This window comes from Anabas testudineus, chromosome 4 (assembly GCF_900324465.2).
Source record: "Anabas testudineus chromosome 4, fAnaTes1.2, whole genome shotgun sequence".
In the NCBI taxonomy this organism is placed as follows: Eukaryota; Metazoa; Chordata; class Actinopteri; order Anabantiformes; family Anabantidae; genus Anabas; species Anabas testudineus.
Window position 1 is genome coordinate 23,042,069 of NC_046613.1, and position 25,466 is coordinate 23,067,534.

The 25,466-nt window shown below is 43.0% G+C and overlaps 2 protein-coding genes across 2 annotated transcripts; both read left to right on the top strand.

Moving 5' to 3' along the window:
* The first annotated feature begins 1,219 nt into the window (after positions 1–1,219).
* On the top strand, positions 1,220–8,037 carry LOC113152482. Its single transcript, XM_026345742.1, has 4 exons — positions 1,220–1,229; positions 1,332–1,385; positions 2,840–3,128; positions 7,752–8,037. The coding sequence occupies exons 1-4, from the start codon at positions 1,220–1,222 to the stop codon at positions 8,035–8,037; spliced, it is 639 nt and encodes a 212-aa protein (XP_026201527.1).
* An 8,673-nt stretch (positions 8,038–16,710) lies between these two features.
* Positions 16,711–25,073, top strand: mylk4b (myosin light chain kinase family, member 4b). The gene is made up of 13 exons (XM_026346322.1): positions 16,711–18,300; positions 19,337–19,418; positions 19,673–20,099; positions 20,196–20,425; positions 21,005–21,110; positions 21,819–21,912; positions 22,233–22,342; positions 22,443–22,584; positions 22,671–22,741; positions 22,834–22,962; positions 23,278–23,509; positions 23,692–23,740; positions 23,830–25,073. The coding sequence occupies exons 1-12, from the start codon at positions 17,794–17,796 to the stop codon at positions 23,734–23,736; spliced, it is 2,175 nt and encodes a 724-aa protein (XP_026202107.1). The 5' UTR covers positions 16,711–17,793; the 3' UTR covers positions 23,737–23,740; positions 23,830–25,073.
* The last annotated feature ends 393 nt before the right edge of the window (positions 25,074–25,466 follow it).

A 25,466-nucleotide genomic window follows, 5' to 3' on the forward strand; every position in this document is an offset into this window, starting at 1 on the left:
AGTGGTCTCCTAAAAACAGAGCTGTTAGCTAAAAGAGGCTAAAAAGCTCCGTAGAGCATAGCTGGGTGATGTTTCTGTGTTGGTTCATCCCACATCACGGTTAGTTCATCAGGTCCTGGAGGTTAAACAGATACAGAAAATGTGAGTTGTCATGACTGGATCAGACGGAAAACATGCTGAACACACATCACCAAGACCTCTCAGTGATACCGTATCAGTGCATCTTCACACGTCTGACCTCACATTAATGCATGAGTCCTGAGTTAATATTCCCCGGAGATGCAATTAAATCCTGTGCTGTGTACCTGATACAGGTTCTGGAGCGTTTCAGCCTCCTAATTTGAACCAACAGAGCGGGAATACTGTGTGTCAGCACTTTCTGTGTTTGCTCAGATGTCCAAAGCAGCTTCGCTGAGCATGTACAGTACACCACCTCTCAAAGGGATTTGGGTAATTACAAGCTTTTAGTAGAGAATCACAGATTCACACTGACGTTGCTGCTGCAGGATATCTGTGCAGCGTGTCTGTACGCAGCGTTACAAGGCAGAGATGGAGAGAGATGGAGAGAGATGGAGAGAGATGGAGAGAGATGGAGAGCACCTCGGCACAACGTTTTTCCATCATGACCACTTGAGGATTACATGCAAAAAATACTCAGCCTCGTCAGTCACAGGTTCCTTTTACTAGGTTACACTCGCCATTTAGGTGGTGAATAGCATCATCTGGAACATGAGAGGGACTTTCTGAGACATTATATAAAAGCTGTGATTGTTTTTAAACCTTCTATTTTTTTTAAATTGAAGAAGAAGATAATAATAATAGAATATTCAGCTTTTGTTGTGTTTCATTTATGTGGTTCATCAAGTAAAAATACCCAGCAAAGTTAAATGTGTGTTAATGTGTTCTTTACAGTCTGATAATGTTTAACACATTCCTACATTTCATCTGTCGCTTTAAATAATAATTAAATAACACAAAATACAGCTGTCTTTCTTTTTATTTATGTTTTCTTACACAGTATTTGCTGAGTAATTCAGCAGCTGTTGGAGTTTTCCAACATGGAGGAACAACTGTGACTCCAGGAAACTCTGTGACTGTAAATGGTTCCTGTAGAGTTGGTGGAGTTTGTGGTTTACCAGTCCATTTATTTAACAGTCCATCATCACTCGACTGTAACTGGGCAGCAGCAGCACCATAAATGTGCTGCAGATTTCTAGACATGAGCTCATGTCAGTTTACTGTACTGACCATCACCATCCTCCACTAATGCGATTCAGGTCAAGGCAAACACGAGCACCCTCTCATGCCATCCTCATTGTGTGCCTCCGCAGCTGTGACCTTCTCAGGGATCATCAAGGCATCTGCCGTCCGGATCGAGATTCCAGGTATGATTAAGTGCGACCCCTGGAAATCTGTGTCGAGTTGGCACAGTTCATCACTCATCAGCCTCCGAGGCCCTGAGGTGTGTGTCTGTTGTTTTGTAGCTCACGTGCAGTCGGTGTCAGATTTGCACTTCATAAAATGTCACTGGCCCTTGCAGAAATTGTGATATGATATATCTTTAAAACTCTACTACTCCACTGTTTACGCAGTTTATTAGGCTGAAAATACCGCACAGTAAACACAGCTCATAGGATTGACTTGACTATTCCCTGCATGATACTTAATGTGTCTGGTTCTTAACTTTGTGCCTAAGGAAACTGTGACACGACCCTGCCAGGTTTGCATGATTAAGACTTTTTTTGTCATAGAAAGTATTTTAAATAGTCAACAGGTGTTTTGTGGCTGTGTGTTAAATGCAGATATGCTGGTTCTTGAGAGACACAGTTTAAACCAAACTGGGACGGGGAAGCAGGTGGTCGTGGTGCTCAGGTCAACCAGCAGCTGCCTGTTTGACTGTGTTATCACTTGCTTTTATTGTTCCACTGATCAGCATCATGGCATTCACACATTCACATTTCACTGCTCATCCGGTCATTACGCAGGTTGCTGCATTCCAGCTCTGAATAATAGTGTGTCTGGAACATTTTATCTTATCTCACAGTGAGTTATGCTCCTGTTCATGGAAACTGCAGCTTCGAGTGTTCCTGTAGCTGCAGTTTGTCCCGTTACATGTAAAAACGACGTTACCAGATCGATTGCTGTTAAATGGTTTGAAATACTCCACTGTCCTGTGACACACATGGCACACATTACTCTGTGTTGTCATGTTTCCTGTGGCAAACGCCACTATTGTCCTGAGATAATCTAATCGAGTGTGAGTTAAATATAGCATGAGTGGAATACAAACATTTGGCCCAGGGCGACACTCTCGGACTGATGCAAAGCACTGTTAAACCCCACAGCAAAAGACACCAGAGCGGCCAATTAGCACAGACACAGAATGCAGAGGGACAGGAGGGCGACAGAGAAGCGAATGAGGAGTCACTAATGGGAAGGTCAGGAGAACAACAGATGATGGTGATAAACGCAACAGATGATAACGAGACAATCCAGCAAAATGCCGGAGCACAGGAGGAAAGGAAAGTCTCAGTGATGAGGAAATAGTTTACAAGTGGCTTCCAAGAGTGTCGCATATCATGAAAGCACTTTAATTTGCAGCCATGAGATTATTCTTGTTAAGAAAATGTAAACGACGGAGGAGGCAGACATTTTTAAAACCCTTATGTGTATTTGTCCACCCCCCAGCCTCCACTGCGTCTCTAGCTCTCTCAGTCCATCATCCCTCCACTTGCAGAGACATATGGTACTCTGGCATTCCACTCGTTCCATAATAACAAGCCACATTCTCTGGAACACTTCCTTCACTATGTCCCTGCTTGTGGTCCCTCTGTCCCAGAACAGATCTGCCCACCCTCCTGCCACACAATCACCCGCCCCCCTCTGGTGCTTATCCCTCGACGTCTGTGGCTCCCAGTGAGCCATAAGCAGTCTGTCAGTCACACTGGACCCATCTGTCCTAACTGCCTGGCTGGCGTGTGGAGGGAGGAAGAAAGCATCCAGCACCGAGACCGAAAAACCCAGCAGAGGAGAAGAAACTGGAGGTACAGCCCCCATCACATCCACAGAGACATGGGAGGAAAGGAGAAGAACATTTTGGTGATTGCAAACATCTCCAACTACCAAGGGTGAGTTTCCGCTCAGACTTGTAGTTTTACCTCCTGGTCCTGACGTATCTTAACTCCGTCCACAATCTGAACAATCAGACTGTTCTGACCTACATTGAATGTTATTCTTCAGAAATACGAAGCAATCTCAGACCTGCGTATCCACCGTGTTTTGAATTCTAACACCTCTCTTCCTGCGGGATCAGTTACATCAATTGCAAGATGCCACTTGTCAAGTTACCCAACAAGCTGATTTATTTAACGCACATTTACTCTTCAACCAGACTCGATTTGAAGTTATACATTGATTAATAATACTAATATATTTTTTAATGGGTGAAATTTAAAGAAAAAGCTGAAACCTCTTCCTGTATTGCCCTCAGTGCTGTGACATCTTGTTTAGTAGGATTATGCAAAAAAAAATATAGATTTTCCTCAATAAAACTAGAACGAGAGTAAAATCTGATGCGTATTCCTTCATAACTTTAGAGCAACTTTATCTGCTGTGGATAAAATAAGAGCTCTGCTTTGTTCTTGGCGAAATGGAAAAGGGGTGGATGTTCTACAGTTACACGGTTCTGCCGAGGTTGCTGAGTTGTTGTCAGTGTGAAGGATTGAAGGAGCAACAGAATACGTCTGTTGGGCCACAAGTGAGTGTGTACATCTGTGTATACTGTGCAGCATGTGTGTGTGTGTGTACACTGTATATAGTCTGAAATAGTCGTGTGATGACTGTGCAGAATGTCTGATCGTTTATAGGATGTAGTTGTATTCCTGTGTTCATTGTATATGGGACTTGGAAATGGGAAGATCTGGGCTTCTCTGATTTTGGAACTATTTGGCTCCATCCTCAGAGAACATCCTCAGCGCAGCTATTTCCAGTGGACACTCCAGAAACCAAAGGTGATGATACATTAGTTAGAGCTTTGGCTTTAATCGTGATGGAAGCTGCAGTGAGCTGCCAGGCTGGAAAGGAGGGAATGTCCAGTTTAGCAGGAGAAAAATAAACCTGTTGATCACCTGATATTATCTTGTCGGCCAGTCAACATGTTTAATTTGATGCCCATTAATTTGGGGAGTGGCCAGTGCGACTTGTATTTCCTCTCAAAAGGCAGTTGAACTGTGTGTGCTGAGGCTGCTTTTCATATTTAAACTTTATTTTATTTCTCTGAGGTGAGACAAAAGACAGATCCGGTTCGGTGATCGTGTTCTTTATTATTCTATTTTCATCTCCACACACACACACTAACACACACTCAGAGACGGCCTCTACATTCCTGTGGTTTACAGGCTTTGATGGCTGTTTCCATGCAAGTACTAAACCAGGACAGGAGAGGCCCATGAGAGAAAGATAGCACCCTCCCACCCCTCCTACTCAGGCCGTCTGGGACTAGACCCTTTGTCCTGCCCTCATACTTAATAAAGCCCCTTATCTGGCCTGTTGCTGTTTCTGTACCATGTACACACGTATGCAGCATATATGTTGATGCATGCACACGTGCACACAACACAAGCAAACACGCATGCAGCAGACTCCGTGTCTCCCCGCGCCTCTTGATGTTATCTCAGCTGAGAGCGACTGCGACGTCTGTTTACTTAGCAGCCGATACACAAAACAGAAGCGGAGATAATTTTGTGACTTTCATTTTGGACTTTGCTACTAGAACTAACCCAGTCTGATTGTGCAACACTGATGTCTGACCTATTCATTTACACCAGGTCAGATGAAGGCTGACTGCAGTGCCAGATGGAAGGAAATCATTAATATTACATTTCAAAGGAGAATATGAACTCACAAAAATAAAAATATAAAAAAAACTTAAAATAAAATGATGACAGAACGTTCTGTTCTTGTTTTTACTGTCAGGCACGTTTTCCCCTCATATTCTGCTGTTAATGCAGAGATAGATCAGATGTGTTGAGCCTGACGTAGCTAAAAGCATAAAAAGTATAAATACACCATGCGACGAATCCAACAGACTTTAATGTGCATGTTTTATGTTGTATGGTACAAACACAGTTACCAACACAAACAACAGAGGAAAGCAAACAGCTGTCTACATTCAAGAAATAGCACGGTTGCGTAAGGTACTGTTACTGCTTGACAAAACCAGGGTCTCATTTTCTATTTCCACATGTGTTAAACACACAAATTACAGCTGGTAAATACTCCAGCAGAAGAGTTTGTTGACGGCAGCAGAGCAAACTGTTTCCCTCCGCTGCCCCTCAGCTAAAATGACCCCAAACTCAGATTTGTTGTAAAGGTATTAACGTTGTAGTGGACATGGGAACAAATGTAATGCAGAACACAGCTCGTGTTTGAGGCTGGGGCCGACCCCTGTTGCCCCCACATGAAATCCAACAGGTGCTTTTAATGTGGCGGGGTGCAGAGGTCAAGAAAGGAAAAAACTTTATTGCTGTCCAGTTTATCTCAGCTGGTCAACAGTGTGCAACAAAAAGCAAATTCCCAGTTAGGATAAAACGTTTGCTGGGTACTTGGCTCAGATTATAAGGGGGGTGTTGTATTGTCACCTGTTCCTGCCGTCTTTCAATGTGTCTCTGCTTTAACGCTCTCCATTGTCCTCAGCTTGTACCTCGTACAATTAGCCTGTTAGAATGAACCCACAGCTATGTCCAGACTTCGATCCAGTGTTCAGTCACAATCCTGAGCACAGAGAAAACAATGTAAACATGTAAAACTTCTCCATGATGTCTCCTCCGATTAACATCATTATTTCTAATCAACACCTACTGTGCGGACAGTTGTTTAATTCCTTTGACTCCCGTGAGTCCACGGTGAGTATTAATAGGTTTTGGGATACTTAATGCCGGTGCACTAGATAGATTTTACAGGGAGGTTTCCTCTCATCACTGCCCACTTGTGCCATATTTGGCATTTTGTGGTGATATGGGTAAGGATGCCGACCACCCCTGTGTTTTTCTGTACTCACCCGTGGACTCACACAGTCCTCAGGATCTTCATGATTCACTGCTACTTTAAGAGTTATGAGACCTATGCAGTTCTTCCTATCATTTACATGGAAGGATTATGATGGAGAAGACAGATAGGAACCCCCCTGCTGTTTTATAGATGAGGATTACCGAGGGCTGCCAAGCAAAGTAAACATACACAAACTACAGCATTGCTTGGACGGTGACACACACACGCTTTACTAGCATGAATGCACACATTAAACACAGTCACATACCTTTCACAATGCCCTTACATAACGTGTGGTTAAAGCAACAACTGCAGTGAGTCAACGTGACCATAATAGTAAGCAGTTTATTCAGCTTTAAGTCCCGTCTGCCTGGAAACAAGCGATGTGACAGCTCCTGCTTACTGATGGTTTTTTATCGATGGACGTCGTCCTTTTCTGGTGATAGCGTGGCTGCTTGACCCCCAGGCCCTGTTGTGTGGAGCACCCAAAATAAAGCCCTTTAAAGTGAATGACCCGGGGTCAGCCAGCCTCCCAGGACCATTGGGGCTCTCTACAGCTCCAGCTGGCACAGTGAAAACAGGCAGACTGTTCAAAACCACTAATGTAAAGAAAGGCTGGTCAGGTCGGACAACTGCTGCGTCTCACAGTGAGGAGGCAGAAGACGTACTCAGCTGTGAAAGGATCAGTGGTTTGAGACATTTTCTGATTTTATCTGTGGAAATATGTGATCTGAAATCTTCATATTTCTACCTTTTTTAGTATCAACATGAATTATTGAATCTTTAATGTATCTTAATTGTGCCAACTGTAAATAAATCACCAAATGTAGGCCAACATAAGGAACAGTGACAGGTGCATCCCTGGCACTCTTTTGGTTTTAGCACTGGAGTTGAAATCCAACCCCGAGAAAACCCCTGATGCTGAAGAACGGCCCTGGCTGCTACACGGGCTGCACCACACCATCCTGAAACTACAGACACTCTCTGACCTCTGTAATTGTCAAGCAAAGGCGGAACATTTACACTGTGGAGTTATAAATATCCCCAGTGATCTTTCATGATTCCCCCAGAGGCTCAACAGGTAGAGCACAACAGAACGCCAGCTGTCTCCAGCAGGCGTCAGGGCGGATTTCTCGTCACATCATCAGTCATCTCATTTGGATCTGAGATACTGCTGCTCACTGAAGAGCTGGATCAAAGCATGTGGAGTGCACTGCTATTCCAGCACTTTAGATTAGAGCTGGGCAATACATTAGACAAGCCCTCCCTTTGATATCACAGTGATTAAGCGAGTGAACACACAGTTAAACAGGATTTTTATATCAATGTACTGATGGTTTCAGGGGTTTAACTGATGGTGTTGACATTCTCCTACATCATATTGCAAATAAGGCTGCAACTAAATCATTTTTTGTCAGTTTGATTAATTATTAATTCCTTATATCCTGACAGGAGATTGTAGCTTGACATTTCTCTCATTCACAGATCAATCAGAATAAAATGTAGTCAATAAAATAGAATCAGAAAAATCACAGTTTCCCAGAGTCCCAAGGTGCAAAGTGATGCCTTCAATTCGCCTGACCAGCCCTTAAAATATTTGTTTAGGCATCAGTTCACAGGTTTGCTGTGTTGGTGAACATTTGCTAAATGTCGTGGTGCATTTTGAAGGATAAAATTTCATGTTAGCTTGTTTTTTATTTCAGGTCAGACAAGAAAACTCTGTGCAATGATTCACTTTCTGGCAAGAACAATGGAAAACTCCCACCATCAGCGGTACCACCGCCAATTCCCATGTCCCCCATCGTTGAGAAGATGGAGGGACTGAAGGCGATCAGGAACCGCAGCAACAGCCTCCGTCTGGGCCGACTGGCCTTCTACCGCCACCTGGAGAAGGTGGAGACGATGCGTTCATTCTGGGAGCACAAGCAGGTGGAGCTGAAGGGAGGAAACCAGCAGGTAACACACACTGCTGTTATTTACTCATCCTGAGCATCCACACAGAACCACCACACCCACCACTGGAGGATTTGGGCCACTAAATAAAACCTTGACTCCTGGAAGTCGTTGTTAGTTCCTCCTTCCTTCTTATGAGGGTTGTTTCATTGGTTCAGTAACAGTAGAGTCCTATTTAGGTTCCACTCAATCAAACCTCGGTTTGTTCGAACCTCAATGATTTGCACACAGGGGAGCAGTAACAGCTGCTGAAATAACCCGAAACAAACACTGTTCCGGGTCTCAGCACCCCTTGTCAGGAACAACATGTCCCGACAGGTGAGGCACAACAAGCTGCAGATCTTTTAGTGCGTTTTATTGCTTGTTTGAACCTCCTCAACTCAGAGTCTAGTTGGCACTGAGTGCAGGGACGCACAGAGATGTAGCTGCCACAAGATGGCAGCACCGAGCTGGGAGGAGAGACTGGTGGTGTGAAGGGATGTTAGATGATGAAGTAAAGTACAATGAAAAAACTAAAAACAGCAGCAACAGTACAGTATTTAAACTGTTTAATAGATAATATAATAGTTGTTCAAATACATGATTATACCGACATTTGGATTCAATATCACCTGCTGCTACTGCAGCATTAAAGTGTGAAGTAGTGTTAGAGTGTAAACAAGTTACTGCAACAATACACTACTAGTTTAAGTACATGTACTAGTACTTCACATCCCCCCAACACTGACACCAGTCATGATGACCCGTGCCGTGACCACCAGGTGGTGCTCAGGCTCAGGTCAGAGGAACCCACATGTAATTAAAGAGCTGCAGCTCGGCTCGCTCACATTCCTCTCCGCCTCTGTTCTCTCTGTCACTTCAGCTGCACCTTTGCCACTTGTCCTTCTCTTCTCTGCTCGTTTCTGTGTTTCTGTTCTCAGCTCCTGGTCCACACACCTTCCACCAACTCTCTTAATCTACTTCACACTGTTATCAGAAGCATGTAGGTCCACCACCAGATCCTCTTTCACTCGAGCTCTGTGCAGAGATTCTCTTCAGATTCCCACTGGGGAATATTCTACTCTCAGGGGTCCTGCTCTGTAATCCCTGTGACCCTTGAACCCCCAGCTGTTGCTGCTTGTTAAAACAAGCTTGTTTTAGAATAGTTGCATCTACAAAAACCTGCTAAAATGGGACCCTGTTTCTTTAATTTAGCAATATAAAGGAACCTTACACTCATAAACTCACATTTCTGCATGGTTGCCTGAGGCAGTGAATGGAAGGAAAGTGTTACAGAGATCATAATAAAGTCTTTAAGACACATGTAAAGGCTCCAAGGTTGAAAGGCCTTCCTACTGTAAACCAATAAGTGTAGCAGGGCAGGAGAAGGAGCTGATCTGCCGGACTGCAGCGCTCACATTCCAATATTCAGTGTAAATCATCAGCTCCATCCAGATGGATCGTTGTTGCTCACACACAGTCACTCAGATTCCAATAAGGAAACTCTACAGTTCTCTGCTGACAACGCTAATGAAGTCCTGAACACACACAAGACACAGGAATTTATTTTTAAATCTTCTTCTTCTAGATGTACCTCATTATTTATACACTCAAACAATCAGCTGCTCAAATGCAACCCTCTCTTTTCTCTGCGTATATTAGTCCACTGAAAAATACAGCAACTTCAGCTCATGTGCAGCACGTGCCCTGCAGAGATGCAGGTGTTTGTTTTCAAGTGTGCGTGCTTGTTTACTCGTTTGCCATAGTATACACGTGCAATAATGCATGCACACGTATCTGTGGGGCAAAGTGACTGGCTGACAGATATACTTGGGAGGATGCATGCATGCATGAAGTGCTGTGTCTGAAGTTAAAGGATACCGCAGAGGTCTCGCTAACATGCCAGCAGCTTCAACAAGCATCTGATTCTGCGTAACGACACCCTGAACCCCACACCACCTGTCCTGTTCTCGTCTCAGAGACGGCATGTTCTCTCCTTTTAGGTCCTGAGGTGGGAGGCAGGGAGGAAGCTGGGTGGCAAGTGAATGGATGGCTGGGTGGGCGGGCGGGTGGGTGGGTGGGTGGCTTGACAGCAGAGAGCTCCTGCTCTCGTTTGAGTCTTGTTCGAACATTCAATGCACAGCTATAGGAGCCTGACTGTTTCATAATCAATGCCGACTGTCTCGGCCCTTGTCAACAACTTGTTGAGAGACTCCTACAGGTGGCAGAGCTGCTGGGATAAGACAGACAGTCGGACAGCAGGCGCAGGAACAGGAAGGGTTCCATCATGGAGAACTTCCTGAGGGATAAAGATGTTTGGATTTTAGGAAGCGTGTGTCTGGTGGCCACTTTTCTGTGGCAACGGCTGTGGAAATTATTCTCTGTCAAGAAGAGGAGAAAGACCACAGCGTCAGACACACAGGTAATGCAGCGGTTTGGGTCCGTGCAGGTGTACTACAGGTGCACAGCTGAATCTGGGAACACGCCAGAGGTTCATGCAGTCAGAATGAAAATCTGAATGGTAAAAACGTAAAGAATCAGCACATGTTGCTGACGGTTTTCAACTGCCATGTTGCAGATTGTGGGAAAAGCCGGCAAGCTGCAAAGGCCCACACAGACCGGAAATGAAGTAACAGTTGTTATCACATTATCACTCGTTCAAATGCTGAACTAAAGCCAGAGTGATGCAACCTTTCTTCTCGCGTGTCCTTCTGACACATTTGACCAAAGCGTCTGTAGGTGTTTGTTTCCTCCTAAGGAAAAATATTTTGTTAGTTTGTCTTTGAAATAACAGGAAATATGAAAAGGTCGTGAACAGGTTAGAATGAAATGTGGTAAAACATGAAGCCAACAGTTGTAGCATGGATCAAGATCAAATCTTTTGATGGCATTTCTTAACAGCTTCTCTACTTTTATGAAATATTACCTAAAAAAAACAGGCGGTTGTAAGAATGCAGCTCAGGCTTTGTTAACTTCCTTTGCAGAATTTTCTGAGCTCACAGAGCAGAAATGAAAATGTTCGTTGGAATTGCAGCAGATTGGAAGCTGGGCTTTGAGTGATGGTGATGTAATCATCATATCTTAATGTTTGAAAAGACGCTGGAATATTTGAGCTCTACTTTCACGCATTTTTTTGATCTCAAGCAGAGAAAGACGAGAGCTCATGAACTCTTTTCTCATCCGCAGTGATTTACGCTGCATCATGCTGAACTCAGACGGAGCAAATAAAGAGCTGAGTTCTCATTTCAGCATCGATGTTACTCTCAATGTTTCTGACACTAGAGTCATCCTGAGACGTAAGAAGAGGCTTCTTACTCCATGACCCCTTAGTCCATTCTACCACTTATCTCTAGCTTGTCCTGCGTCCATATGTCAAAGTCTTTGGGTAAGACACTCGCGCTCTGCTGTCTAGTATTGCTGCCTTACAACTCCTGTCTCACTTATCCTATTTTACAACAGGAGGAACATGTCCTCCCCCTGGATAAAGTAAAGGCTCACTCATTAATTACTAGAACTGCTTTCCAGGATTTAGCTGCATACTGGATAAAATCAATCAGATGAATCATCTACTGTATCTGTAACATTTCTGCTGTTGTGCCTAAAACCTTTAGCTTGAACAAAACCAATGCAACAACAGTCTTTACTAAGAGTCCACATTTTGTCTCCGTGTAGCGTGTGAGCAGAGGACCGTCAGTGGAAAAGATAACGTCATCTGACGTGCGTCACACTCTTGTCACCAGCAGTGATATGTGAATTCTGTCCAACACTACTTATCCATCCAGATGAGTCCGTGCCCCCTCCGCTCCGCATTCCGTGTGCGGCATAAACCGGTTTATTATGTTAACATAATCCAACAGGAAGTAAACGTTGTTGACTCCTCATAAAGTGTGAGAGCTGTGGTGCTTTTCAGCAATTAGATCTCGTCTGTGTTTTTATTCTTCTCACTCTTGAGGACAGAAGAATTATTCCTGTGAGATTTATATTTATATTATATTTGTCATTTCTACATCCACACACAGTTTAGTCCAAATGTGTCCATGTGTTGTCAAACAGGGTTCAAGCTGAACGAAGTGGTGAATAAATAACAGGTCAAACTGAACTGAGCAGACTCAGAGTAACGTTTAGAATCAAACCTTATTTCTATTTGGCCAACTATGACTAACAGGAATACAGGAACAGGAATCGACGGAGTGCACGTGAACCGCAGGATGGAGGGCAAGTGGCTAAGTGAAGTTCTTTATTGTAATCAATGGTTGTGTAGCATAAAAAACCAGCAGCTACTCCAAACCAAGAGGAAGAAAAACCCTCACACAAACAACAAAGACTCACTCAGAGTGTAATACTACTTATGTGCATGCACACAAACTTTAGACTTATAAGGAAAAGCGAGAGTCAGAGGCTGTAACAAAAACACTAAAGGTCACTTGGTTCCACCATCCTGCACAACCTGCAATGAGTTAGTCAAGTTAATACAACCAGTAAACAACCAGTAGAAATCTAATGTCGTAACAGATCAAACAGTGAATCACAGCATCTTAAAGCTGTTCCATCTTCGGATTTAAAGTGGAGTTTATTGCTTCTTCAAATCAATCAATGATCATGTCACTACCTGATTTCTACTTTATTTATGTTTTACTCCACAGGTCAGTGTATCTTTTATTTGGTAAATACTGTGTTGTTGTAAATACTAACTGTGACCTCAACTGTTAACAAACTGCATCCTGGCTTGTTGAAGAACACAGGAACCTACTGCACACAACTGAGTTAGTGTGGTGCTAAACTGGAACTTGTTTTAATTCATGTGAGCGTGTCGAATGTGAGACGGGTTTCTCCTGGGTCAGATTCTCACGCTCACATAGCTCAGACAAAATTAGCACACTAACAAATAGACAGGAGAACAGTGGAGACACAAACAACGTCGAGGACTGGGTGCGTTACAGGTGTTAAATATGATTACGTCACATCTTTAACTATGTTGACTATATACTTTACTGCTGCGTGTACAGTCAATACATTTCATGGTATTGTAGCTACAATAATAGTTTAATAAAATCAGCTAACATGTTCTCCCGACATGAGCCGAGTGCTGTGACGGCCTGAACCCAACCAGTCAAAACAGGGCTCAGTACATCACCCTCACCTCACTGGCTGCGTGTACAAGTGTTAACTTGTTCCATTAAAGAAAGTAAAGCTACAGTTCAGCTTCTCTGATGAACAACGATGTTTGAACTGGACGCCACATCTCACATTTCTAAACTCTTGCTCCCCGTTTCTGCCTCCGTGTGTCTCTGGCACGAGGCCTCGTGGGGGAATGTGCTGTTTTCGCCTGGACTGCTGCTGGATCCACTTTCAGACGTTTGCATAACTCAATGCCAGCATAGTGCTGGTATAGTGTGTAATGGGTGATGGGGATTATTACACACCCACACACACACACGCACACACACACATACAGAACACACGAACACACTAATTCCCTTGGTTCATTTGTGTTGTGAGCTGCAAACTTGTGTTTGTGGGATGAACACAAAAATACATGTGTGCAACCTGCTGCATATCAACTCTGGTAAATTGCTGGGTTTATTATTATATTATTATTATTTATTAGTGTAGCGTTGAACTTGCAAACAGACTTTTTTTATGGGCAAATATCTTGAAGAAGAATAACAAGCTTGATCTTTTCTGACTTATGCAGAGAATGCAAACGTAGTGACAACAAGATGAAATGAAGCTGAATTTTAGTGAAGGCCAACATGACGTCTGGCACTCACATTGATATTTGACTGCGTGTTGTGTTTATGATCTGTCACCATGTACAGTAGATCTTACACAGCCAACACTGACCAGCTGGACTGGTGTGATTACGTGTGTACAGGGGGTTGGGGGGGGTTCACGGTAACCAGAGAGCAGCTGGGTGTGACCCTTCACTAAAATACCAACAAATGGTTCTTTTGGTTCCAGATTGTCAGGCAGGTTCTGCAGCTAGATAATGATCAGTAGTCGTCTTCTGCCATCTTGTGGTCCAATCATGTAACTGCTTTTTGTGTACTGTGCCGTTTTCACTGATGTCTTCATGAACTCAGAGAGATTTAGGATCGTTAAATCCATGCTGCATTTCATTTGGATTTCCTCAATTAGAGGCTCAGAGTGGTGCAATGTCAGAACTGGAAAATGACTTTTTACATGTACTCAAGTGCTGTGTGTGCAGTTTGGATTGTAATTGCACTTTACTTGATTCTTTTCTTTTACCTCTTTAACAGTTCAATGGGAAACTGTTGTTCTGCATGACAACTACTACATTTTATATTTTCACTACAATACAATAGTTTGATACTAATATTTTTGTACTTTTACCTCAGTAAAGCTTTCAGTGCAGTAAGTAAAAGAGAAATAACAGAGAACTTCTACATTGTTGTGATAGTCCATCTTACTTATATTTGAATATTTGAATACTTCAGAAACAGCAAGTCAAATTAAATATTTTCCTTTTTTTGTTTTTCTTATTTTCTTTATCAGTCAGAACATTTTAGGTCTTATTAAAAAATAATTAACAATTATTTTCATTTAGCTGCTTACATCACTAGTTTGTGTGTGTGTGTGTGTGTGTGTGTGTGTGTGTGTGTGTGTGTGTGTTTGTAGTGATGGCATTGTCAGTCATTCACTGGGGTCAGAGGTCACCATTTATCCTGAATCACCTTTCAAACTCTGGTGCTGTCGCGTCTCTTATGTAACACAGACAGCAAGCAGCAAACTCGTAGCTGAGGGAAGTTAGTTCGTGTGCGTCTCTGCCGGAGTCTGTGCACAGACTTGTGCAGGTTATGTAACATATTTACAGACTGGGTCTAATCACCCTCACCGCAAAAACACACACACACACACACACACACACACACTTTGCTGACATTTTGCAGCACCTCTATTCCATTAAAGGTATGTCTCAGTGTTTGTCAGTGTGTACGTTATCACAGCAGCTGAACCGTCAAAGTACAGACTGTCATCAGCCAGTGGCGACACAAGCAGGTCGCAAACAGAAGAGCAGCAGGTGGAGATAATGTGAAGCCTTCTTTCCATTGCTATGTACTTGTGATGGAAAAAGTACTTAAGACCAATGACTGATTCCATCAATAACACTGTTTTCTGTTTTGGAATAGAAGTAAACTTTATTTTTAATTTGAGTCATGGCATTTGCAAAAAAGACAAAGTGTGTGCATGAAATGAGGATATTTTACTAAATCATAGAGAGTCATTCATTTTAAAATATATAATATTAAGATTAAATAACCAGTTTGGGCTTTGTGGGTTGCTTTACAGTCCACCACATTTAAAACTGCATAAGAACAAACAAACTTTTCCAGAACTATCTCGGCCTCTCAGGTGAATCCCACTTGTGGTGAACTTGTAGAATGACAACTTGACGAGGACCCGCTGAATGCAGCTGTTTGAATTAAATTTATTTTAGCGTCAGTAAAGCCAAGTGCGGTGAGTCACGACGATGGTATGGTGAATCCTTTTGTTGGCAGGGATGCCATTTGAGAGGGAAACCCTGGGTGATTAAGCGGCATGTCAGAGATCACATTGCTACTCTATGTAGAGAGTCACAGAGCTGTTGTCAGGTGGGCCAAAATCTGTAGGACCCCCTGATCCGTCCTATTTTAAGGAGTAAGCACAGATTCAGCCTGTGACTCTAAAATGGGTCAAAATTAGTAACGGGTCCGATTTGGGTTTCACTCACAGAAGGGTACCGTCACAGTTTACAGTTCGTGAAAATAAAGTTGAATCCAACAAACTGTTTAAATTATATAAAAGTATTGTCCTGCAAAACTTTAAGTTACGTACATGTTAACTTTGTACCTTATTCAAATATACTCTGTTTCTTTCTACATCTGAATTCAATTGAACGTTCACTTCTCAAGCGACAGTATTAACAGCAGCCGTTTGTTGGATGTCACACAGTCTATTATTATTGTGGCTCTGGGCTAAAGCCTGTTGCATGATGTTCAGGCCATTGTTGTAGCGTGATATGGGATTACTGGACAGTCTGTGGCACTAGAATAAGCATTATGTATCGTCTGTGTCTTCCTGCTGAGTAACTCTATACTGTAAGTGGTGAAAGTGGTCTGGTGGCATCAGTGTCCTGCCTCATTAACAGTCCTGTAGTGCACAGGCTCTCGTTTTACCATGTAACCTCCTCTGACTGGGGATTTCAGAGATTGTCCAACAGGGCACAGTTAAACCTCCCACTGACACCACATCCAGAAAAGCATTATGGGTTTGCTGTTTTCACCCAACATGTGCAGATTTAGGTTTACGACCACGCAACAATTAACACACACAGTTTGATCAACCTTCAACCAGCTACTGCAGCTTCCAGCAGGGATCAGGTGCTGCATAAACAGATAGTTAGCAACTAGCTGGTGAAGATGTTTCCCACATTAAACAGAGATAAACCAACGTCATAGACGCTAAAAGGCTAATTTGTGCTAATGTCTGCTGGATTTACAAATATCTACTTTAGGTGGATTTGTAATTAGCACTTTTTTGTTTTAATTACTTGAAGGTTGTTTTTAAATTTGACGATATGACTATTTAGTATTTTACACTTTTTCAAAAAGGCAGATACACCTCATGTTTCCTCCTACAAACCCAGAGACCTACACATTTGAAAAACATTTAATATTTGTTATTTCTACTGGGAAACACATCGATCTCCTCTGTATGTTTAGGAGAGATGTCTTTTCACTGTATGTACTCTGCTGTTTGGACTTGTTCAGGTTCCTCTGTCGTTCTCTCTGTAGCTGGTAAATAACCACCAGGGATACGAGAGTATGAACAGCTGATGAGCTGTGAAGACAAGGAGAGGATACTGTAGGTCAGTTTTTTCCGGTGCTGACAGATGGATACAGGACATAGGCGCCGTCTCAATACGTGTCAGTCGCTTCTGTCTGTTCATGACTATGAACCTATGTGTGAGTATGTGTAAATCTGTGTCAGTGCATCCTCTTTTAGTCTTTGTATCAGCATGTGCAGTGTATTTCCTCTCCCACAATCCCCTTCTCCTCCTATATCAACAGTCTTAGGTGTCAGTGGAATCACCTGTTTCCTGTTTTCTTCCGTTGTCTTCTTGTTCCTCACGTTGTGTGGACATCAGACCCACATTATATTAGGAACTTTTAGGTCAATAGGTCAGTTTGTTAGAGAATCAAACAGCATTTACCCAAAACGCTTGTGTCTTTATCTGAGATTGCAGTGGTTACATGTGACCACATGTTTGCACCTGTCACAATGTAAAAGCCTGAAAACAAGATGTATGCTTTGCAGATTATACTATTTACTTATTCTACTACATCTGCTAAAACTGAATGAGCTCTTGAGCTTCTGATTCGGAGAGCTCTTTGTTTTTTTATTGGCCGTACATTTTATTTGTTTGTTTAGCATTTACGGCGTCATGTTTCAGTCCCAGATTCTTGGGATTCTGCCACCTGACTTAAGAGCTTTCAGAGTGTCTCAAATGGCACATAGCGATCCTCTCCAGCGTCTCCCCCTAACCCCCATCAATCCCCAATCGCACACCCGAGCCCTCAGCTCTTATCACTGGCCACTCAGTTTCTGACGTCCTCGGGGGGGCTGCACTTTAATATGGAGAACAGCCATTTGCTATTCTTAACGCTCTACACTGTTGTGCAGTGTAGGAGGAGAGGTCTCTGTTCACCCTCCACTTCTGTTCATCTGTCATTTCCATCGAGCCTGCATGAAAGAGAAGCAACTTAATACGCGAGTGAGAGGTTTCTGCTCCTGTGAGGGGGTCTATCAATCATGAACTCCAGTCTGGTCAACTCTTTAGCCAAAGTGTATGATCCAAATCCTCTTCATGGTCAGAAGACAGGTGGAAGGAAGCTCTCTCTGAATGGATCAGACAAATCCCAGGCCTCTCTTCATGATGCTTCCCTGCGTCACGTTGAAAACCAAATGGACTCTCTAAGTGCTCAGATGGAGCATTTGCTCAACATGCAGCAGAGCGTCCTGGCCCGGCTGGACGGCCTGTCCCAGGACGTCAGGGTTATGGGCCGGGACCTGGCCTCCATGCGTGAAGATGACCATGTGAGGAGACGTGGGTCGGGGATGGAGGCAACATGCAGGGAACTGTGCGGGGCGGTAGAGAGGGCCAGCGAACGTTTGGACAGTCAGGGTCGCAGGCTGGAAGGGGTGGAGAAGCTGGTGGAGGGCACCCAGCAGGTGATCAGCTTCATTGGGGAGGTGGTGAAAGGCTCCAGGCTGGTGGAGTTACTGTTCAAACAGCCTGGAAACGGTGTCAACAAGAAGGTGAGGGGTTTAACAGCACTACAAAGAAAAGGTTTTCCCTGCAAAATGTCTGATTGTTTCCTCAGTTCTTTCATCTCCTGAATTTGAGTTTGAAGTAATGCATCGTCCCCCCAGTGGTTTCATCACTGTGAGATCTCCAATGTTCATTGTGATCATTGTAGGAGGTGCATTAAGTGCTGTGGTTACAAATATCACGTTAATGCTAAGGTACACACAGTACGTCTTCATGAGGCTCGATTGAGGTGTCTGATTCCTTCTTTGCCTGGAAAGCTGCTGTTCATTCGTCCCAGCTCTGCTTTGCCTCCTTGTTAATCTATTATTAGCTCTGCTGTACTTTCACATGTGGATCGCTGTAATGTTAAGTAGTTTTCCTTTGCCTAGTGAGTGTCTTTGCCTCTGAGGTGTAAATGATTAGATTCAGACTGGTTATCTTATCCGAACCGCGTTTTATCAGCCGTGGGTTTGACTACACCAGCATGGCACTTGTCTGGCCTGTTCTAAATAGGTGACACAACGGTGGTGGTTGATTAGATGGACTGGTGTCCTGTGTAACCACAAATAGTCTGCATCACATACACAGCATATACTAGAATTCTGCTGATTCACATTTCAGGAATATGAATGTGGTGAAGTTGACAGAAATCAAAAACACTGTGACAGGAAACATCTGAACTTTAGTGATAGAAAAAAAAACAAGTGTTGTACATTAAAAACTGTCTTTTATGCCCTTGTATTATTTTCTTTTGGAACTGGTATGTACGTCAAAGTAGGGTACTTAAATAAAACTGCTTCCTGTGTTGTGACATGACATCTGTTGCAGGTGATATGCGACCTTTCCTCTTTCTTGTGGATGATGCATCTGTTCCCCAGAACATCATACTTGAGTTACGGGGATTGACCACAGCAACACAAACAGTTACTTTGAGTTGTGCAAATCAGGAATCTGCCTCCTTTAGCTCCACAATCAACAGAGCTATAGAAAAGTTGGACGTACAATGTCTAATACATGATCTTTGTTTCCTCTTTCTGCAACAAGGCAAAAGATGACAAGGATAAAGCCAAACTGAGCCAGAAGGGTTTGAAGGTCCAAAAGAAGAAGAAGCCCCCGGACACATCAGGTAAAACACTAAAAGCTAATTCTAATACTGAATTTAGGCCCAGCTAGTGTGCATATGTATAGTGGTGCAATACATTCTGTACTTTTCATTGCTATTGATGTTAACGTTAGCATACTCCTTTTCTAACTTTCTAAGTAAGCATCCACTCAACATATCATGCTATATATTATCCTGAGTCGATGAGATGAATTTCTGGGTCATCAGTTTTCAAATTATACTCAGAACAGTTTTGTTTTCTGCTTTTTAAACGTCAGATGCATCTTTAAACAAGCCGGTGCTGCAGGAACAAGTGGAAAAGCTCAACAGGCAGAACACTGAGAATTCCCACGTAAATGCAGAGGCTGATGTCCAAAGGAGGGAGAACAGAGGAAGTGGTGGAAGAAAACAGGATCCGACCGAGTTGATCCTCAATGGACCACACAGCTCTGCAGCACAGATACAGGACGAGAAGAAGGACTCTCAGGAGGGAGAGGAGCACGAGGAGAGTGATGTCTTTGAGGAGTCAGAGGAAGATGAGGAGAGGGAGGAGGAAAATGTAGATGTTAGTGTGCAACCTGTTGGAAAGGTGGAGGATGAAGGAAAGAGCAGGCATGAAGGAAAGACAGAAGAGGTCTCGCAGTCAGAGAAGGCGCAGAGTGTCATCACAGATATCTGCAAGATATCCCTCTTACACCAGGAAAGGTATCTCTACAGGGTCACTTTTAAACTAGTTTTAATTCAGTCAAATTCATAGGTCCAGTTTTATATTTCTCTTTCTCTTTTTCTGTGTTTGTGCAGCTCCGAGGAGGCCGGAGACGTGGCCTCGTGCACCAAACGTCGAGTCGCAGAAGAAGGCCGGGTGAAAGATGACCTCAAAAAAAGCAAAGTGGAAGATGGGAAAGTGGAAAATGCTGATGGACAAGTAGTGGAGGAGGGCGAGCTACAGTCGTCCACGTCTGATGAGGCACCGACAAAAGTGCAAGAGGAAGAGAAGGACGGGGAGTCAGCAGCAAAGGAGTTCAGTATTGGTAAGACATATTTGGAGTAAACAGCAGCTTTTATTGTGAAATCGGGGCCTTAGCTATATATGGTCTGATCCTGCTGTTGCTATATGATCTTGTACAAACATTAATATACAGTGTCTTTATAAGACAGTGACACTGTCATCATTTATTTTGTGGTAAGAGGCTTTTCTCTGCTACCATCTGCTCATCTTTGATAACAGCTACACACAAAATAAAAGACTTCTTTGGTCAAAATAACAACCTACAAATGCTCAAATTCAATAACTGTGAGCCTGCAGTTTAGATTTTAGTTTTGTCTGTGTAAATGTGTGTGCAGCAGTTTGCAGGTTGACATTTGACTTTTAGTTTCTTAGACTTTAAATCAGATCCGATGTCATAACACCATGAATGTTAAAGTGTCACCCAGCACAACTGGCAAAGAACATACTGCGACACTGGTGTGCTGCTATTTTGATCCACTTTGTTTCTTGGGATCGGGGCCTCTTCCTCCTGGGGATCGTGGTCTCACTGTTTCACTTTCTATATTCAGCAACAGTAGTTTCCTCTTTATTTGTTTTTTATGTGTTCTTTATTTCTCTTCAGACCTAAGCCCTCCACCGTTAGCACCTTTTGAACACCGCATCGTGACTCCCAAACCCCATCAGATAGCCACCTACTACTCCATCAACAAAGATGAAGTCCTGGGAGGGTGAGTGGCAAGAAACCCACAGAACACTTATCTCCACAGTTGATTTCAGTCACATCCACAGACTCATCATCAGGTTCTGTTCAATGAAACAACAGAGGATCCCACACTGTGTGAAGGGATGGCTAATGGTTTTTTCCAAGACCTTTTAGTGCCCCCTAAGGGGCAGATGACTGTGATTCTCTTGCACTTGCAAAATAGCACGACTCTCTGATGTAATAGACCTGAGCTATGTCCTGCCTCTCGAACAGGAGATTAGCCCTCAGCACGCAAGCACATTTCTAAAATTACAGACATAATGGCCCTAATTACTGTGTGACTAAAGGAGCTTATTGGGATGATGTATGTATTGAATAAAAGTTAATAATGCTTATTTTCATTATCAATGAGATGATTATTTTTACAATTAATGGATAACTATGGTCTGTCAACCTCAGAAAAAATGAACATCACACATTCCTAGAGTCTCATTTATTCACATATTCACTTTGTGAAACAGAGGAAAGCAATGATTTCTTTGTTGAGATGTGGGAAACAGCCATTATTTGGAATTCAACCATGATAAATTACCTATATGATTACTGAAAATCATGCTCACGTCATTCTGTCAGCACTGTAACAAGTAGTATTGAAGGTGTTTCTTCTTCTACTCTGCCTCTGGTATCTACATATGTGTTTCATGTATGTATGTGTTTGTTTTGCTTTCATTAGGGGACGTTTTGGACAAGTCCACAAGTGCACAGAAAACTCGTCTGGGCTGACATTGGCTGCCAAGATCATCAAAGCGAGGAGCCAGAAAGAGAAGGTGCAGTAATGAACGGTGGAGTTACGAGGCCAGTTTCCCCAGATGGAGGGTTACTTTGATCAGTGCTAAGCACCATGAAGGATTTTAAAAATAGACGCAACTCTACATCCTCAGAGGCCCGAGCAAGCTGCTATTTGTCAACCTCACCGTGTCTTTGAACGTGTTGCCCACACAGCACTTTGGTGCTATTATCATGAGATATTCAGAAAGTTCAGAGCCCAAACAAATCCTCATCGGGCTCATCATTGATCATCCATGACGACACTGATTGCTCTGTGCTGTACGTGGTTTTAGATTCTGTCTTTTCTGTCGTCTCTCAGGAGGTAGTGAGAAACGAGATCCAGGTGATGAACCAGCTGAACCATGCCAACCTCATCCAGCTGTACGCCGCCTTCGAGTCGCGCCACGACATCATCCTTGTCATGGAATAGTAAGCTGGGGGTCTGCATGTGTTCTTCTTTGTTAATATAGTGGAATAAAATGATTTTCCCGGCTGTAATTATGTGCGTCTACCTGTGTTTGTGTGGCAGCGTGGAGGGAGGGGAGCTCTTTGACCGCATCATTGATGAAAACTACAACCTGACAGAACTAGACACGGTGCTTTTTATACGTCAGATCTGTGAAGGGCTGCAGTACATGCATAAAATGTACATCCTACATCTTGACCTCAAGGTAAACATGCTTCAGCTTTAATCGTTCTCACCAACATTTTAACTGTTTTCTTGATCCGCAGTTGTAATTCCTGTTTTTCTTTTCAGCCAGAGAACATTCTTTGTGTCAGCAGAGCTACTAACAAGATAAAAATCATTGACTTTGGCCTGGCCAGGAGGTAAAATCTATCATTTGTTTCCAGTCAACAGCTTTGTCACCTCACCTTGATGCAGTATGTATCTTATGATCCTGGTCTCGTGTCTCTGAAAGGTATAAACCCAGAGAGAAGCTGAGGGTCAACTTTGGAACACCTGAATTTTTAGCTCCTGAAGTCATCAACTATGAGTTTGTTTCATTCCCCACAGACATGTGGAGTCTTGGTGTCATCACGTACATGCTGTAAGTAAAAGCTTAGTCATATACACTCTGCTCCAAAAGTATTGGAACAGTGAGGCCAGTTCCTTTATTTTTGCCGTAGACTAAAAACATTTGGTTTTGACATCAAAAGATGAATATGAGACTGAGACTAAAAACAAATATTTCAGCTTTTATTTCCAGGTGTTGCACATCTGGATCTGATGCACAACTTAGGAGATAGCACCTTTAATTTGTACCCTCCTATTTACTGTTCCAATACTTCTGGAGGGGAGTGTAACTACATATGAAGTGATATACAGTACAGTCGTGACGCTGACCTCGGCTTCCTCTGTCCAGGCTCAGTGGTTTGTCTCCATTTTTGGGGGACGATGACAACGAGACACTGAACAACATCCTGGCCTGTCAGTGGAACTTCGAGGAGGAGGAGTTTGGAGACATTTCTGATGAGGCCAAAGACTTCATCTCCCGTCTGCTGGTGAAGAGTAAGAGCTGGAGGATGAGCGCGGCGGAGTCCCTCAGACACCCCTGGCTGTCTGACCGGACTCTGCACTATCGATTAACTCAGAAGGTAAAACTCACACAGCAGGACACGTCCATGTGATCACAGAGAAATGGAATAAGCAGAGATGTTACAGTTAGTGCTTACCTGTTCCATGAGACACAGTCAGTAACTTCTGGCTTTCCAGATGCTGTCGTGTGTGTTGGAACTATTTAAATTACTTTCTTTCATGTGATCCTCTCTCCTTGCAGAAAAACAAGTGCCACTCCACACGTGCTCCATCTCCAGAGAGCTAGACGGGTAAGACTCTAAATCTAAACCTTAGTCTTGCAAATACAGTAGCTGGCTGTTCTCCTTCTAAAGCACATGTGTTTATGTTTCCTCTCTAGAAATACTGTGAGGCCCTCAGCATGTAGTATTTAGGGCCCTGGAGCCTGACACTGGACCAATGCTGCTGTACCTGTATAACTACTGGATAACTACTCTCTGCCTTGCCTCCACGTATTAGCTTAGCTCTGCAGCTCGTAGTTCAGACCTGGGTTTTGTGAGGTCAGCAGGAAAAAGAACTTTTTTGAATGGTCCCTTTGAGACACAGAACGTCTGACAGTGTGTTTACTTCTTCACAGACTGAACAGCGTGGACTCTCTAGTTCTATGCTGTCTAGTAACCAGTATTGCAATAGTGAATCCAGAATATTAGAGATCACCCAGCCTGTGTTACTTCTCACTTCTACAGCTGCCACGTGAATCACTGCAAAGACAAAGTTAAAATCAACAGTTTCAAACATTGTGATCCCCACCGACAGTAATCAGTCGGTCGTATTGTCCTGGTTTGTTGCATGCTTTGCACTTTGTGGCCTCTTTCTTCAAGAATCGACAAACAACCGAACAAAATATGAACTGAATGCTGTTATTTACTGTATATACTTTGTTTTAATTTAAAAGGTAATAATGCATTTAAATGCATGGTTAAAGTTAAAGTCACCCTCCATTAATTTATTTTGTATGTTACACAACACTGCTTCGTAGTGTCATTCCCCTGAAAAGTGAGAATATCTCTATGACTGAATGCTTCCTAGTTTATCAGTGTTGCTGGAACATGTTCATTGTAGGCTCATTGCCTTCAGTATGCTAGCTCGCCTTTGCTTCGGCAGTTTGGAGTAGCCCTCTCACCTTCCGTGAAGGCATATCGAACAACAGAATACTACCTATGAGTGATTCATGTGTATGACTGAAGTGGATTCTTACGTTCATTTATTATCTGGTTCAACACCAGACTGTACTTGAAGTGCAAAGCTTTTATTCAAGATGGGATGTTGTTCAGTGGAGACAAACACGATTTCACTTAGTGATGCACATACTGTGTGTGTAAATGCACCGTTCAGCTTGACGGAGAGCCAACGCCAGAGTGAAGAAGGTGTCAGTCAGTGCTTTATTGTCCCAGTCTTTCTTCTTTTAAAGCGATGGGAGGCTGAATAAGTATTCACCACTCAGCTGTTGGCTGCTCCGTTTGGAAATGGAAAAGCTTTGTTATTTTAAATACTTCTTTATTGAATTTACGTTACTTTTGTCAAGTTTTCCTGTGTAACAATGACTAAATGTAGAATATAAATCATGACATAAATAAAACACTATAAGAGTATTTGAAGTCTTTCTTGCCGTGTTCCTGTGTTCGGACTGCTATGTAAATGTAAAGAATATATTTAATGTCATGGTATAGAAGAAACAAAAGAAGTGAAATGATGTCCTACACAAATTCTTCTCCAGAACAGAAGGGACATAGTATAAAACTGTGTAATTACTGTTGTCCATACTCTAAACTATACCATATTACTGGAGTTTACACTGTGTACTGCTCAGAAATCCTCCCATTCAGAATGGACTTATACAGTTACACCACTAGAGAGCAGCACGTTGAACAAACCATAGCGAACAGACCGACAGAAGCCCGAGCAGCTGGAGGCTGAATCACCACGTCAAACACGCTGCTGCTGAAAATCGGAGCCCCATTTAACTGAGATTCAAGA